Source organism: Passer montanus, unplaced genomic scaffold, assembly GCF_014805655.1.
Source record: "Passer montanus isolate IOZ18808 unplaced genomic scaffold, ASM1480565v1 scaffold2, whole genome shotgun sequence".
Classification (NCBI taxonomy): Eukaryota; Metazoa; Chordata; class Aves; order Passeriformes; family Passeridae; genus Passer; species Passer montanus.
Genome location: NW_024366591.1, coordinates 29,145,474 through 29,161,592, shown reverse-complemented (window position 1 = coordinate 29,161,592; position 16,119 = coordinate 29,145,474). Strand labels below are relative to the sequence as shown.

The 16,119-nt window shown below is 45.4% G+C and overlaps 2 protein-coding genes across 2 annotated transcripts in view; both read left to right on the top strand.

The window, feature by feature from the left end:
- Positions 1–819: 819 nt before the first annotated feature.
- EPCAM (epithelial cell adhesion molecule) lies at positions 820–7,577 on the top strand. Its single transcript, XM_039707723.1, has 9 exons — positions 820–1,128; positions 1,412–1,519; positions 2,103–2,343; positions 2,621–2,686; positions 3,833–3,896; positions 4,362–4,463; positions 4,632–4,829; positions 5,219–5,260; positions 5,952–7,577. Exons 1-9 carry the CDS (start codon positions 1,062–1,064, stop codon positions 5,991–5,993), a joined length of 930 nt encoding a protein of 309 aa, XP_039563657.1. The 5' UTR covers positions 820–1,061; the 3' UTR covers positions 5,994–7,577.
- Positions 7,578–14,440: 6,863 nt separating this feature from the next.
- The window catches only part of MSH2 (mutS homolog 2), a 43,368-nt gene continuing 41,689 nt past the window's right edge, over positions 14,441–16,119 (top strand). Inside the window, exons 1-3 of the mRNA XM_039707699.1 lie at positions 14,441–14,590; positions 14,993–15,271; positions 15,587–15,733. Of these exons, the coding sequence (XP_039563633.1) occupies positions 14,471–14,590; positions 14,993–15,271; positions 15,587–15,733 (546 nt within the window). The 5' untranslated portion in view covers positions 14,441–14,470. The remainder of the gene's footprint in view (positions 14,591–14,992; positions 15,272–15,586; positions 15,734–16,119) is intronic.

Here is a 16,119-nt window from a genome sequence, read left to right as displayed (position 1 = left end):
GAAAGCCATCTTAAAGCCTGCAGCCAGCTTTCCCGTGCTTCCTCCTCAGCAACCTGGCAGGGCTCTGGCACTACCTCCCATTTTGTAGGCTCCCGCAAAGCTGCGCTGCTCAGAGACAAAGCACTCAGGACTGAGGAAATGCAGTACCAGAAGTGAATCTTTAGAGCAACATTGAGGTAGGTACACCTACTATGTATTCTAGAAAGGAACCAAAACTGAAAATAAAAACTAAACGCACGATCAGTGAAGAGCCTTAGGAAAGTGTTCATCCTATATAGATAAGCATTCTGGTTTTTAATTTACTGAGGAATTATCAGAATTTATGCCAAGCAGGGAGTATTTCACACGGCACCCCGGATGCGAACAAAGCTCACTATGAAGTGCGGGTAATTCCCCTCGCCGAGAAGGGAGTGGAAACACCCGCCGGGGGAAGAGCCCGGGGCCACCAGGCCAGGGCAGAGACCCGGGGAGCGCCCCGGGGCTCCGAAGGTCAGCGGCGGGCGCGGGAAGCCCCGGGCCGGGAGAGCCGCGGGCTCTGCTGCCCTGCCCGTGTGTCACAGGACGAACACGCCCGGAGCTCCCGGCGATGAGTAACACTTTCCCCTGGACGGCGGGGGCCGCTGTACCCCGGCTCCCCGGCACGGCCCCGGCCCGGGCGGGGCGGTTTCACAGCGCGGGTAAAAAGCGGGCACGGCCGCGCCTCGGGACGTCCCTCGCACCGCCGCTCCCCCGTCCCATTCCGCAGGAGAGGCGCTGTAGGGCCGGGCCGGGAGTGAGTCCCGCCCTGCCCCATCCAGTTTCGCCCAGGTGCGGCGGGAGGAGGGGGCGGCCGTGGTTTAAGAGCGCGCCCGGCGGGCCCGGGGGAGGAGCCGCCGCCGCCGCCGCTCCCCCCGCGCGTCCCAGGTGTAACCGGAGCCGGGAGGGCGCGGCGCAGCCACCAGCACCTGCGGAACCTGTCGGGCGGCTCACAGCGCTCCGCCGCCGCCGCCGCGCACGCACCGCTCCCCCTGCGCCCGCGGCCCCCAGGACTTTCCCCGGCCTCTCCGCCGCCCGCCCCAGCCATGAAGCCGCTCTGCGGGGCTGCGCTCCTGCTGCTGCTGCTCTGCCCTGCCGCCAGTGCCCAGAGCCGTGAGTGCCCGCTCCCCGCCCCGGGACCCCCTCCCGGCCCCGCTCTCCGGAGGGCTGGGCGCCCTGTGCCGCCACATGGCCACACCATTCCCCCTTGGCCGGGCAGGAGCGCCCCTGTGTCCGCGCCCCGAGGAGCGCCCGGCGCTCGGGAAGGGAGGGAAGGAGGGAGGGAGGGCGGCCGGGGGGACGCGGGGGGTGCGGGCACGCCACGCCCGGCCGGCCCGGGGCGGCTTTGTCCTCCCGTCGGGTGGCCGGGCCCCTCACGGCCGCGCTTCCCTTGCAGCGTGCGCCTGCGAGAAGAACAAGCGTGTCACCAACTGCAGGACGGACGGCAGCGGCCAGTGTCGCTGCGAAGCCATCGGCTCCGGAGTCACCGTGGACTGCTCCACCCGTGAGTAAAAGGGCACGGCCGGGGGGGTGGCACGGAAACGAGCCCGCAGAGCGCCCGGGAATATGCGGGAATGACCGCTGAGTTCCCAGCAAACAATGGAGGCAAGGAAGGAGTTCTTCTTCCTGGTCTTCCAGGTCAACTGGTGTTGGAAGATAAGCGTTCAGGGTTTCTCTGCTTGTACTGATGTAGGCTCACGCCTCCTCCTCAGTATTTGTTCTCCAGTGGCAAGAATTTCTTGAAGATGAACGTTTAGCTTCCTTATGAGTTCATATCCTCACTTTTCCTGCAAATCTAGAGGGGACAGAGCCTTGTGACAAGACCTCGCTCTGGGCTCAAGCTCAGCCGTGAGAAATGGACACTGTAAATCCTAAGGCTGGCCTTGTTAGGCCTTTGCCTTGAGAGGCTGACATATCCCAGTTGTATTGATTTTGTGCTCCACCTACACATTAGCCATCTGCTCTTCGGTGTAATGGCTTCGAATGTGGCTGCCGCTGGCGTAACCCGGTGTTTGTACGGACTCGGGGCTCTGGTTTGGACTTGCGTGCTCTGGCGAGGCATAACGCGGCTTTCTGGTTATTTTTAGTGACTTCAAAATGCCTGCTGATGAAAGCAGAAGTGATGGGCTCCAAATCGGGCCGTCGTGAGAAGCCAAAAGATGCGATTGAAGATACCGACGGTCTCTACGATCCTGACTGTGAAAACAGCGGCGCTTTCAAGGCGAAGCAGTGCAATGGAACGACCTGTTGGTGTGTGAATACGGCTGGAGTTAGGAGAACTGACAAACACGACGCAGACTTGAAGTGCAATCAGTTAGTCAGAACGATGTAAGTCTTTCAACAGGGTGTGCTGTGGCATGAAAACATTCCTGTGTGAGGCTATGCCTTGTGTGAGTGATGCACTGGGGATGAATGAAGATGGAGCAATCAACACTTGGTTACTTGGCTGGTTTTTTTCTTCAGAAACAAGGAGATATTGGGTGGGTTTGGAAGAGACTTTGCGTGCCTTGGTTTTTGTGTCATTGTTCTGTTTTTTTAGCCTGGGGTTAGATACTTTTGTTATATTTTATATGCATGTACTTCAAGAATATTCATTGTACTTCAGGTGGATCATCATTGAAATGAAACATGCTGAGAGAAATGCTCCTCTGAACGCTGAATCTTTAAAGAAGTAAGTGATGATAGTAGATATCTAGTGTATTTCTAAACAGTTGCTAAAAGCACTGTCAGACCTGTGAACTCACTTGCAAGACATTTTAGAAGCAAGCTGCAGATTCTTCATAGAATTGCTTTAATTTGTATTTGAAACAAATTAACTGCTAAAGCAATTCCCTTCCATTTAAAATTGATTGCTAGTTTTTCCCCCACTCAAATCAATATACTAAAAGAAATGGAAGGTAATGGATGAAACTGTTCAAATGGATGAAACTGACAAAAATGGCAGAATAACTACATAGAAGCAGCAGGACGAAAACGAGAATTTAGCCCTTTTTTAAATTTTGTTAAAACCCCACTTGCAGCTATTAGATCACCTCCTTTCCGGAGCAATAGCTGCTGCCCTCTAGCTCTTCTTCTGAACTCTTTAAACTGTAAAGCTCTTTTGTCTAACACAGGTGTTTATTTTACAGTAAGTGCATCTTCCCTGTTAGGAGTTAATTGAACTCTAGTATGAAGAGAGTGCACTGGGTTTGGTTTGGGCAGAGTTAATTTTCTTGGAGTGGTGCTGTGTTTTAGGCCAGTGACCAAAATGGTGTTGATTAATTCACCAGTGTTTTAGCTGCTGCTGAGCAGCACTTACAGAGTGTCAAGGCCTTCTCAGACTCTCACTCTGCTGTCCCAGTGAATAGGCTGGGGATGGGCAAGAGGCTGGGAGGGGGACAGGGCTGACCTGAATTGACTGAACAGATAGCCTATATCATATAATGCCATGTTCAGCAATAAATCTGGGCGAAAGTCTTTTCCCAAGTAGCCACTGCTCAGAGGCTTGCTGGACCTTGATCTGTCAGTGATGACTGATTGCTTTTACATCACTTGAGGTTTTGAATTTCCCCCACCCAGCCCTTTCACTTCCCAGACTCTTTATTTTAATCAATGAGGGTTGTTTTGTTTTTTTCCCCTTGCTTTTGCCCTTCTGATTATTTTCCCAATCCTACTAGGGGGAAGTGAATGAAAGAATACGTGAGGGTTTAGCTGCTAGCTGAGCTCCACCCACCACAGAGACTGCGGAAGAAAACAATTACACTAGTCTTCTCTACTTGTCAAAGGATATATGTGAAACAGTACTATTTTTACAGCCATGGCTTTTGTATCCTTGCAGGTTTTTCATGGATACCATTACCAGTCGTTACCAGCTGGATGGCCGCTACATAACCAGTGTTCTGGTAAGGGGCACACAAAGTTTAGTCAAGTATCAGAACTTCATTTCGTTGTGAATCACTTTAAAAATTCGTGTTTGACTAATGTAGTACACCATGAGTTCTAGTAGAAGCTCTCAAAATGGTGAGCAGTTAGCCAATAGCTGTATCTGGACAGAAAAGCTGAGAAACGACAGTGCTCTCCTTAGTCTGTAGATAACTTCTTTGCTTCATTAGAAGTGAAGTGGAGTTTGAATCCTACTGTAAACAGCTGGCTTGAGTTCAAGAACCATAAACTGGATCATAATGTTTTGGTGAATATTCGATAGCTGGATTTAAAGTATCTCTTTCTTAATACCATGTTATATTTTTTTTTTCAGTATGAAAAACCTTACATTACTATTGATTTGAAGCAAAATTCCTCAGAAAAACAGCTGGATTTAAAGTATCTCTTTTTTTAATACCATGTTATATATTTTTTTTTTTTTGCAGTATGAAAACCCTTACATTACTATTGATTTGAAGCAAAATTCCTCAGAAAAATTAGTTGGAGATGTGGATATAGCTGATGTGGCCTACTACTTTGAGAAAGATGTAAGTGTGTCATGGGTCAAGTCTACCAGAGGCTGGGTGTGTGTCTTGCACTGCACTCTTGGAGTCTTGGTTGTGTGCTGGCTAAAGCCAGGTGAATTATACCTGTGACGAGATAAATGCCTTACTACAATGTGAATGAGCAAGTCTGTCTTTCCCTATCTGCTTTAGGTGAAAGGTCAGTCCATCTTTCATAATAGTGCTGGGCTAAACGTCAGCATTGACAACGAGCCGGTGAAGCTTGAGAAGACAGTGGTCTACTACATCGATGAAATAGCACCGGAGTTTTCCATGAAGTCTCTGACTCCCGGCCTCATTGCTGTCATTGTGGTGGTAGTAGTGGCAATAGTGGCTGCAATTGTTGTCCTGGTAAGTTCTAACAAAGCTGCCAAGCACAGTGGTACTGGTAACAGTTTGGGATGTAACAGCACACGTGTTTGGATTCTGATGGAAAGTCTGCCCTTGTGAACTGGCTTGCTTCTTCAGACGTGGGAGGTGGGAAATTGGTGATGGGCACACTGTTTCAGGTTACAGCTGAAGGGTGTCACCCGGAAAACAAGTACTGGGAACAATGCACAGAGGTGAACAAAGTGCTTCCTGGTTTCAAGTAGTTGAGAGTGACAAACAACCTCCTTTGTACCTACCTCACATTGGAAGGATGGGGGACAGGCAGCTCCGAGTTTGTGCTTTTAAAGTCAAAACCGGATGTAGTTACTTGTGTATCAAGACTTAAAAAATATTGTGTTCTTCTGTTACAGGTCCTGACAAGGAGGAGGAAAGGGAAGTACGTGAAAGCTGAGGTAATTAATTTCTGTTCCTCGTACATGTGTGGGGAGGAGGTTGACCACAATCCAGAAACTTTAGTTTGCTGTAGGTTAAAAGCTCGCTTTGGGTGCTTCAGATGTGTTCAAGGAGACTGAAAATATTCAAATTCTGCAGCTAGTTTTCACCTCTGTGTAGTTCTGGGCTAGTTTCAAAGGTGATCTGCTTTTCCCGGGGCTGAGGGGGTGGGGTTCGGTTTTACTGCGAGTTCTGTTTTACATATGTATAGCAAAGGGCTGTGCAATCCACAGGAAGCGCTGATAGTCTTGTTCTGTGACAAGACCTTTACTGAGGTATTTGCATGGATCTCACAGTTTCCATTGAGAAGCTGCTTTCCAATGGAATAGCAAATGGTGCTTCACCCAAGTGTGGGGCCTTTTGTGGAGGAATCCAAACAATGCTGTGTGGCAGCTAAACAGTATTGTCTGCTTCCTGCATGTGCCCTAAGTAGTGCTTTTTATCTTTTTTTGTGGGTGTTTTTTGTTTGTTTGTTGGGGTTTTTGTTTCTTTTTTTTTTTTAATCTGGTGGGTTTTTCATGGTTGGTTCTGTTAGTGTTGCATCAAATCCATTTGCTAATGAAAATCTGGGCTGTTAAGTCCCATGACTTACTGAGTTTTAAAGTTCAGAAGTAGCACAGACGTTGATCTCCTCTACCTCCTCCCCTCCAGGTGAAGGAAATGAACGAAATGCATAGAGGGCTGAATGCCTAACTAAATCAACTGAAGACAAGCCAGATTCAAGCTAGAAGACAACAAAAACATTGGAGGCATGAATCTTAACTCTTAATTTCCTCCTGAAAGGGAGGCAATTGTTCTCACTTAATGATTGTTAAAACTCTTAACAGCCAAGACCGGTAACTATTCAACTACTTTTACTATTTGTTGAGAGTTAAATGCCCCGTCTTACTCAAGTAAAACTTAACTATTGCTCCCTGATTTTTTTTTTTTTTTATGATGATGAAACGAGTTGACAACTGCTGTTACTAGGGTTGTGGAGCATACATGCCTGAATGGTTATTTTACCCTTGTGGGAGTTTTATTGAAAGTAATGATTTTGTAGCCATGTTGTAACGAGACTGTCTCCTGTGTAACTGAACACAACGTTTTTATGGCAGTTTGTACATATTTGAAGATGCTGTAACTTTTTTATGACTTGAATTAATAAAACTTTGAAACAGGCTTCTAATTCTTCCGTGGTGAAATGAGAATCTGCTAAGTTATTGTGCTTACAAATTTGTAGTTTGATTCCTTCAAGCAAGGAACCTCAGCATAGTTGAAAATATTCTAGAACTCCAATTAGCAGTTTTTATTAGCCATCTAGTATTTCAATAGCATGCTCTTTTTTCTTAAAGCTGTGAAAAGTATTCAACGAGAGTGAAATGGTAATACACAGATTGTTGTTTGAACAAATCAACAGGCTAAGAATGCAGTCATTTCAGGAATTCAGACTGATCTTCCCAATGCCATGTAGGTATTCAAAATTAGCCTCTAACCTAGGACATCTCTGGTGCATGTTTGGGGGTGGGCAGGCCTGGCATCTGATGGTGGAGCTGGGGGAGAGCAGTTTACCCCATTTCCTGTGATTTTGTCTGTGGCAAAGCAGCTGCACAGCAAGGAGCTGTTTGTGCTGTTATTCCTGATCTCTGCCATAGCTGTGGCCAGACTTCCATAGGCTCCCAGCCTCCCAGGACATGAGAGCTTGCTTTGGCTGTCAGTAACCTGTGCCATGGATGTTGGCTAGCAATCCCTCCAGCATATCTGATTTATAAAGGAAATGCTGTAACTCCTGTTGCCAAAGAAATAATGAGATGCAAGATAAGGAACTGAATGACAAACCTTGTTAGTGATGTGGTGCATGTTCTGACCCACCCTGGCTAAAACAGGAAAAGTAGGATAAGCTAACTGGGAGGATATTTTATGTACTGTCCATGAGATTAAATGTGAAGCTTGCCCCATCAGTGTGCCTGCTAGATATCACAGGGACCTTGCTGAGCTGTGGTGGTGTCACCTCCACTGTCACAGCTCACCAGAATCCCTTCTGCCTTTCAGCAGGGTGGCACCTCACATGTATGCATGGTATTGCACAAAAATCCTGAAGTGGGGAATTTACTGGAATGTTTTGCAGCCTTTTCAGGCAGCTTTGTCAATGATAACTTCTGCAGGGCAGGCTCTCCCTCTGCTGATCTGTGCCATTCCCTTTCTCCCCAGGTATGCAGGCAATCTGCTGAGGTGTGATGAATTTTGTACAATTCTGTAACCTGTTAACCAAATAAAGCCAAGTTTTCAGTAAGGTGGTCTTGTGGTGAGCTGTGTGTGTTACTGTGTTCCCCAATGCTTCAGTCTCCATCTCCTCTACTTCCTTAAATGTCTGCAATATGGTATTCTCACCATTTCTTTCTTCTCCCCCATATTCTAATGCCATTATTCTCTCTCCTCCCTCCCCATTTCTCACCACGTTTCTGGCCTGTGGGATGGAAAGAGGTGTTGTGAGCTGTGCTGGGCTGGAGCTGCACGTGTGCAGACTTGACTGGACAGGCTGGTCTGTAGCTGCTGTGTGGCCTGGACCTTGTCCCAATCGGTTTGTTTGAACATCATCTTCTCCCTGCTTTTCCCACACTGCAGGGAGGCATTCAGACACTTTTCCTTTTTTTTTTTTTTTTTTTTTTTTTTGGGGGGGGTTTTTTTGAGAGTTATAAAATTAATGGTTTCCCACACTGCAGGGAGGCATTGACCTTTTTTTTTTTTTTTTTTTTTTTTTTTTTACTTAGTGGAGCTTTTCATGAGAGATATGAAACTTAGTGCTGTATTAAGGTTTTCTTCCTTGTCAAATTTGCCTGAAAGCAGCCAAGTGATTAGAAAACCACAAAGTTTACAAAAATTCTTAAAAAACCCCAGAGTTTAACTAAATGCACAACTGAAACTAATGCACTGTTTCTAAACTCAGTTACTATGGTACTAACATGGTGCTGCTCAGCTCTCAAAGTGGTCATTAGTGATAGTTTTGTCATTAGTTTCCTGTTCTAAATAGTTTTATTGACATATTGGCCTTTGTGGTGTTCTATTTACTAAATACTGCACTTTTCCAGCTGCACAGAAGTGAATTTATAGGAAAATGGAAAAGGATGAAGGGGAAAATACCTGAGAAACAAGTGTATTGGTATCCTGCAGCTTATTGTGTTTTATAGATTTTTATACCGAAAGGCTAATGTGATGAAATTCAAAGGGAAAAAATAAGCCATTATCAGATTGTATCAACTCTCCACATATGCTTGTGATAGTTCTTTTCATATATAGAGCAATATGGCAAAAAATGATTGCTGCTGAAAACTAATATAGTATTAAATAGGAAAATATTAAATGGTCTCAATTTTGATACCTGGATACTACTTTTAATACTATTGGAAAACACTGAGCAAAGTTAAAAAGAGAGTTTCCTGTAAAAGCAACAGACAAATAGAACTTAATAAAGGACTAGTCGTCTCTGCATCAATTTTTAACTAGGTAAATATTTTGATACTTCCATTTGCCTTATTCATTAACTTCCTTACGTGAAGGAGCATATTTTTAAAATCTAAAGTTCTACACAAAGTTGAGATGCCACATTTCCTCTCTTCATGTAATGTCAATTTTGAGAAAGCATGCAAAGGGCAGATTGGAAGTGTATTTGGACTGGATAAATGAGGTTTTTGTGTTACAGAGAGGGATAGACACAAACTGCAAGAAACCCTAGTGATAATACATATCTTAGTGCCTGTGTACAACATGGGAAAATAGTGTTTGTATAGGCAAGTGCAAATCTATTACTTCCTCATGAATTATTACTCTAGCAAATATGTATTATTATTATTATTATTATTATTACTGCAGACATTCATTAAATATATGTTTATGTAAAGACAACGACAGACTTTTTAGAAGAAGGTATGCTAATAATATATTTGAGAAAGCATGACCAATAAAGTCTATACAATTTTCTTCTGGCCTGAGTAATGCCAAAGCACAGTTTCCACAGCTAGGAAATGAAAGGTCAGTGTTGCATTTGTGGGGTCTGTTGACAGTACTGTAGCCATTACCCTCCTGAACAGTCAGAGTAGTTTGGTAAGAGGAATAACACTGTTTGTGAATCATGTTTATTTTTATCCTCACCTGCTGGACTTTGATCACCAGAATACAGTGACTTTGGATGGCATGAAAATGTTCTAGGAAGCTAAAAATGCTAGCAGCTCTGCTGCTCCAACTTTACAAGTGCTAGTTGGGGAATTCTAGCACTCCCAGGAGAGGCTGCAGTCGGGTACAGGTTGATCCCAGGGCATGCAGGCAGTCAGGCACACTGCAGGGGTGCCCTTTATCTTGGGAATTGTTGATCCCAAACCCAGAGATTTTTATGAACTTTGTTAAAATCCTTGTCTCAGCAGGGACATGCAAGGACAGACATGCACAAAGAGGAGGTGGTCTGTGGTGGTAGAGGAAATGCTGACCAGTTCATAGTGTGTGAAAACCTCACACATGTACAAGTGATTTTTTTTTTCTCTACTATCCTCTAAACGCAGAATTCTTACACTTGCCTGCCAAGTAGAGCATGGCTGTGCCAAATCTGAGTGAAAAAAGTAAACAAAAGAAAGTTAAAAGGTTCTCTACAAGGCAAGAGCCATATCTTCTGTTTTCAAACTTAAGTTATCTAAATATTCTTATCCTGTTAATGTTAAGTGTCTGCTTCACGACGTGTGTGCACACACAGATACACCTCAGTGTGATACCAGATTCTCTGGTGACATCCCCACCAGCTCAAAAGCATTAGAGCTTCCACTGATCACAGCTGTATACCAATCAACCACTGGAGAAAAAGTTTATTATTTTTTCTTTTTTCTTCCCTTGTAAAGTGGTTAAAGGACATCCATTTTCCTAAATGAAAACCCATTGTAACTTTTCTCTATACGTGACATATGCCTAAGAAGGAAAAAAAAATAATTTATTAAGGTCTAGAGTCCCTGGCGTCCACCCCGCCTCCAGATGTTTGTATGGGACACTCCTTTTCTCCCTGTGCAGTCTCCTGCTTTATCTGCAGCCATCGGTGTGTACGAAGACAAGCTGTCCCAGCTATTCAAAATGTGTATTCTGGGCTGGCCTGGCAATATCGATGCTTGGCAAGGCTGCCTGACACTCTGAGTGCATTCCCAAGGCAATGTACTTGCTAAATGACAGCTGTTGGGGCCGAATTCTCCATGTGAGTATTGCTGCAAGCAAGCACTTGTGGTGGACGGAAGTGTCAGACCAGATAGTTTAGCTGCTTCTGAAAAGAAGGTTATGAAAAACACACTTATCCATACTGAAAATAAATACATTTAGTTTGCCAAATGTCATTTGGCTTACCAGTGTCATTTTTACAATTGTTACAGAGATAAGAGGAAGATTTTGGGCTACTGCAAAGCTGTCAAAACTCTGGAGACCTGCCTGCTTTGCTCCTTCCTTCCTTCCTAAGGCAATTTAAGGCAGATTGGATTTCTTCACCACAAGAACCACTTGTGATCCTCCTGCAAATACATTCACAGGAGGGGTTTGGAGGCTTTTGCTGGAAAGGCTGTGTTTCCTCAGGGGCACAGCACTGGTTTTTGGGAGGGGAAGGCTGAAGTGTGGATGGAAAGCCAGGAGTGACACCAGGCAGGAATGAGGTGGGGACCAAAGCATTCCCTGTGGTGGAACAGGCAGCACATGGCAACACCTTCAGAGCAGGGTGGCCCAGTAAAAAGCCAGTTTAGTGTGAAAACCTGACGTAGTTCTGAAATGGGCATCTGAGGGCCTCTTGGAAAAGCAGCTATTGACAGCAAGAAATATTAAAGATGAGCACATTGATTCACCAACTGCAAAGAAGAGAGAAGCCAGGTGAGAAAATCTAGAAGCAGAGGTCCCAAAAGCATTCCTTAGCTGGAAACAGATGGGAGGGAGGAAGAAAGGCAGGATGGGAGATGAGTTTTGAAAAGCTGACTAATATAGGGAAGAAATGAGAGAGAAAGCAACGGTGGGCAAACAAGGGGATGTTCTGCACAAGGTACACAAACCAGAACATCACATTTATGCAAGAAATACCGAGGCAAAAGAGGTGTGTTTTGTCTGTAGGTGATAGTGTGCAGGCAGCTGGATTGGGATACAAGAATTTGGGAATTGGGATACCATGGTCTCTGATTGGAAAGATGAAAAACAGTGCAAGGTAAGAGAATTTTCCAAGAATACTTGACTTAGCTGATGAAACATGGAATATCTCAGACAATAATCGCCAAAAGAAAGATTGTCATCTATAGTGTTTCTACTCCTTTGAGCCTTTACAGTGCAAGATAAAACAGGCAAACAAAACAAGAAAGAAAAATGCTTAGGGCAGTGCCAAGAAAAGAGCATGTAAAATCAAAACCCTAAAGCATTCTGGGCATGAGGACCACCTTGTAGCCAGAACTCGGGACACCTCTGAGTGCCACAGGACAGTCCCTGCCCTTTCTGTGCCTGGGCTGGGTAACCCCCGAGTGCAAATGGGGAACAAGCCTTGGGGTTTTGGGCCATTTGCCCTGTTCCTTTGCTGCCTGGAAGGAGCGACCCCCTGGAAGGAGGGCGAGAGCTGCTCTCTTTGCTGGAGGGAGCACACGGGGTCTCTGGACACACTCCTGCTGTGAGCAGAGGAGGGTCTGTCACCCGGAGCCGCTGGCAGTGTCGCTGAGCCGGGTGACATCCCGCTCCCAGCCCGGGCTGCAGCCCTCGCCCTCCGGCAGCCCGGACGGGCTCTTCTCCTGCCGGAGCGCAGGCAGTGACCCCGCGGCACGGCTGCCAGGGCACACCGCCTGTCCGGCACTACCTGGGGCATTTGGGGGAGCTCTGCCCGGAGTCCCGGAGGTGTTTAAGGGAAGGCTCTCCGAGGTGCCCCGGTCTGCTCCGCCCGGCGGTGTCCGCTGGCGGGCTGGGCTCGGTGCTCTCAGCGGTGTTTTCCAGCCCGCTGGATCCTGCAATTCCGAGACGGAGCCAGCACGGAGCCCCGGCCGCGCGCCCCCGGCGTTGCCATGGCAGCGGCGGCGCGCCGGGCCTGCGCGCTCCCGCCACGCGGAGCGGGCCCCGCTGCGATTGGGCGGGGGGAGGGGCCCGGGGGGCGGGGGAAGGCCGTGGCGGCCCCTGGGTGCTGGGGCAGGCCCGGGTGGGCCCTGGCAGCCCCGGGAGGGCCCGGCCGCGGTGCCCCGTTGCCGTGCGGGTGTCACCAGGATCGGGCTCGGTGGCGTTTCGTGCGTGGCGGGGACCGGGCAGAGCGGGAAGGGTGCTGCCGGTCCCTTCCCGGCCTGCCGGGGCGGATGGATGCGGGAAGGGAGGTGCTGGGAGGTGTCCGGGTGTCCGCTCTGGGAGGTTGAGGCCGGGAGTCGCTGAGTGCAGTTCTTCACTTTCCAAGTGTTTCTGTGTGTTTTGTAAGGTTTTCTTTTCCGGCCACCCCGTGCTGGTTGCCGTTCATCACTTGGTGTAAGGCAGTGCAGCTTGCAGATGCAGGTGTGAGAGCATCAAGATAAATTATCTTGTTGGAAAGTATAAACCTTAGTTTTGGCCTTAATCTCAAGGAACACAACGTTGATGAGTTATTGGCTCAGATTTTGTAAAATAAACCTCTTTTAATGAATCAATCTTTTTTTTTTTTTTTGTGAGCAACAGCATTAAAAACATGACATTCTCGTATGCTTTTTCCTTTCTATTGTGACTTCTGAGGTCATAAGTAAAAAAAACCCCAATATTTAAATACCTCAGCTCTCCCTAAATGTGTCTTCCAAGACTGGAAGCATGCATCAGTATTATTGTTGTATTCAATTTAGAAGTGATTTTGCAGGTGTAATCTCATGACTACCAGCTCAAATTTTAAACCCTGTAAAGCCTTATGTACCATATCCAGCTAAAAGCATAAAACTGCACTGGTTGCTTTCAGGGTGATTTCAAAGTACACATGAAGTTCAGCTGCTCCCCACCCCCTGCTAGTGTATTGTAGTGTTTCAACTGAAAAAAATAAGAAAAATTGTGCTTTTTGGGACAGTTCTACACTGGGAAAGAGAATATATGTAAAATGAGAGGGTTTTTACCTGCTTCAAACAATTTTACTAGATGTTTGAGGAAAGAAAATTAAAAATTCCTGTTCCAAATAAACCCATAAGTTGCTATGGGTGTGCAAGTTTGCTGCTTAACATCTTTGATGGAAAGGGAGGAAGAGCCTCAAATGTGATTGAGGCATGCTGCTGAAAGAGAGATGTGATACTCCCTGTTGCTTGTGCTCACTTGGTGTCTCACCTAACTGCAGTGTGTCTAATGCCAGATCTGAGTTATTTCCACTTCCCAGCCTGGCAGAAAGCTTAGTGTACTCTCCTGAAATGCCAGTTTGCTCAGCAGTGGAATGGACCTTGTTCTGTGGGTAGGCTGCTGCTGGAGTTGGGGAGGTGGAAGTGGTGTTGCTCTTCTGGGCAGCTGCATGGAATTAAATTTGTTCAGCTGCATCATCTGCTTGCACATACAGGAGCACAAGCAAGAAATTTGTCAATTAGGCACTTTCTAAGTTGGGTTTTAATGTAAACTGTTTTTTTTTTTTTGATGATATGTTGTTTTTACAGGATAAATCAAGATAAAAAGGGGAATGTCTTGGCACACATGTGTGAGTGTGAATAGGGTGGCAGTCTTTTCTGTCAACAGAAGCTCCTTATCCAGAAAAGAAAAGATGTACAGCAGGAGAATCTGTAGCAGACTTCTAATCCAAATGTGTGAAATATTAATTAGTAAAGCATTAGCAGACTTCTAATCCTCATTAAATCAAAATGTGTGAAATATTAATTAGTAAAGCATGTCAAGAATATTGTGAGAGGGGAAGAGTGACAAGAACATATCCCTTTGTATATATTAACGTATTCACTTATTAAGTGAAATTAGGAATTGAACGTTGTTTTTATTTGGAGAGAGAGTATGCTTTCTTTATTAGTATTGACCAGTTGAATGTTGTGGATCTGTGTTGTTTCATGGATTCTACGTGTTTGTTTCTTTGATGCTAAGACAGTGTCTTCTGAAGGCTGTTCTTGGGGATTTTGATTACAAAAAATAAGAAAATAAGCGTTATGAACAAATTCAGGTAACTCATAATTTTCTTTTTTTTCTTTGTAGGAACTGAGAAGCTTGAGAGTGTTGTGCTTAGTAAAATGAACTTTGAATCTTTTGTGAGGGACCTGCTTCTGGTTCGTCATTACAGAGTTGAAGTTTACAAGAACAAAGCAGGGAGCAAATCTGTCAAAGAAAATGACTGGTATTTAGCTTACAAGGTACAACTTTCAACCTTTCTTTATAGTTGTGAGATGAAAGAAAAAACACCCCATAGCTTTTTCCTGCTTGGAGTTTTGGGATTTTAAGGAACTGATGATGAAAAATCACACCTGACTGTTATATATTGGATATATAGCTGTTAAACATATCACTGCACTTTATACTGCTCTAAAGCTGAAAGAGCTTGCTCTGTGTCATTACCATAGGTTGGGAAATAAAGAAAACCTGAAGTGCTTTCCTCTGTGTAGGTGATATGTAAAATTCAAATGGTTAAAAAAACCAGAATAGCAGTGTATTTTATATGAATGGACTGCAGTACTTAGTTTGATCAGTTCTTATTTTGAAAGAAAATAAGTGTGCGTGTACAATTCTTTTAATAAGTACTTCCTTTTTCTAAATAGGGTTCTCCAGGAAATCTCGCCCAGTTTGAGGAAGTTCTCTTTGCCAACAATGACATGTCCACAGCCATTGGGGTTGTGGGGGTGAAGCTGTCTGCTGCTGATGGACAGAGAGTAGTAGGAGTGGGCTATGTTGACACTACGCTGAGAAAATTGAGTGTTTGTGAGTTCCCAGATAATGACCAGTTCTCCAACCTTGAAGCTCTGCTGGTTCAGCTGGGCCCGAAGGAGTGTGTGCTGCCAGGAGGAGAGACTGCAGGAGAGATGGGGAAACTGAGACAAGTAAGGGAACCACTGTGGCTGACAGACAAAACCTCTAAAAATCTCAGTTCTGGTTTTTTAGCCAAGGTCTGATTTGTGGAAAAACCAAGGATCAATATCTTAATTGGAGGAAGTTTTGATTTATGTATACAAAATGTATTATTTGTTGTTTTATTTGCCCTTTAATCAACAAAAGTTCTAAAATCTTGTCTGTCATTCCTCTCCCTGCAGCCTAGCAGTAAATAAATATCACCTCAGGGTTTGCTTCTATGGGGTCAACATCTGTCCCTTAAATATTGAAATGAAATGATAACTGTGTGTGTTTGTGAACAACAGGTCGTTCAGAGGGGAGGAATCCTGGTTACAGACAGGAAGAAGGCAGATTTCACAACTAAAGATATTGTTCAGGATCTCAATCGCTTGTTGAAGTCAAAAAAGGAAGAGCAGCTGAACAGTGCAGCACTGCCAGAGATGGAAAAGCAGGTGAGCAGTGTTCGATGTGCCTCTCTTTTTAAAAAGTGCAGTGGTGTGTGCACCTGATGTGAGCTGATCTCTACATTCTTGCTGAAGTGTTCAGCAGTTCTGCTTGGCTTGGGTCTGTGTCAGAGCTGGATACCAGGGCTCCTGGAAGAAAGGGAAAAAACATTCACTTATGGCTTTAAAGGAGAAACTCTGATAGGTAAGCAAATAGGCTGCAGAAGAGGTGCCTCCTGTTCATAATGTATCTAGCCTAAGGACTGAAATACAATACTCTGGTTATTTTGCATGACAGGAAAATTGGTATTTGAAAACAGAGTAATGTTTATGATAATATTTTTATTTTGTCTTAGGGCTTAAGTATATGATTTAGTGCTTGCATGTTTGTTCTT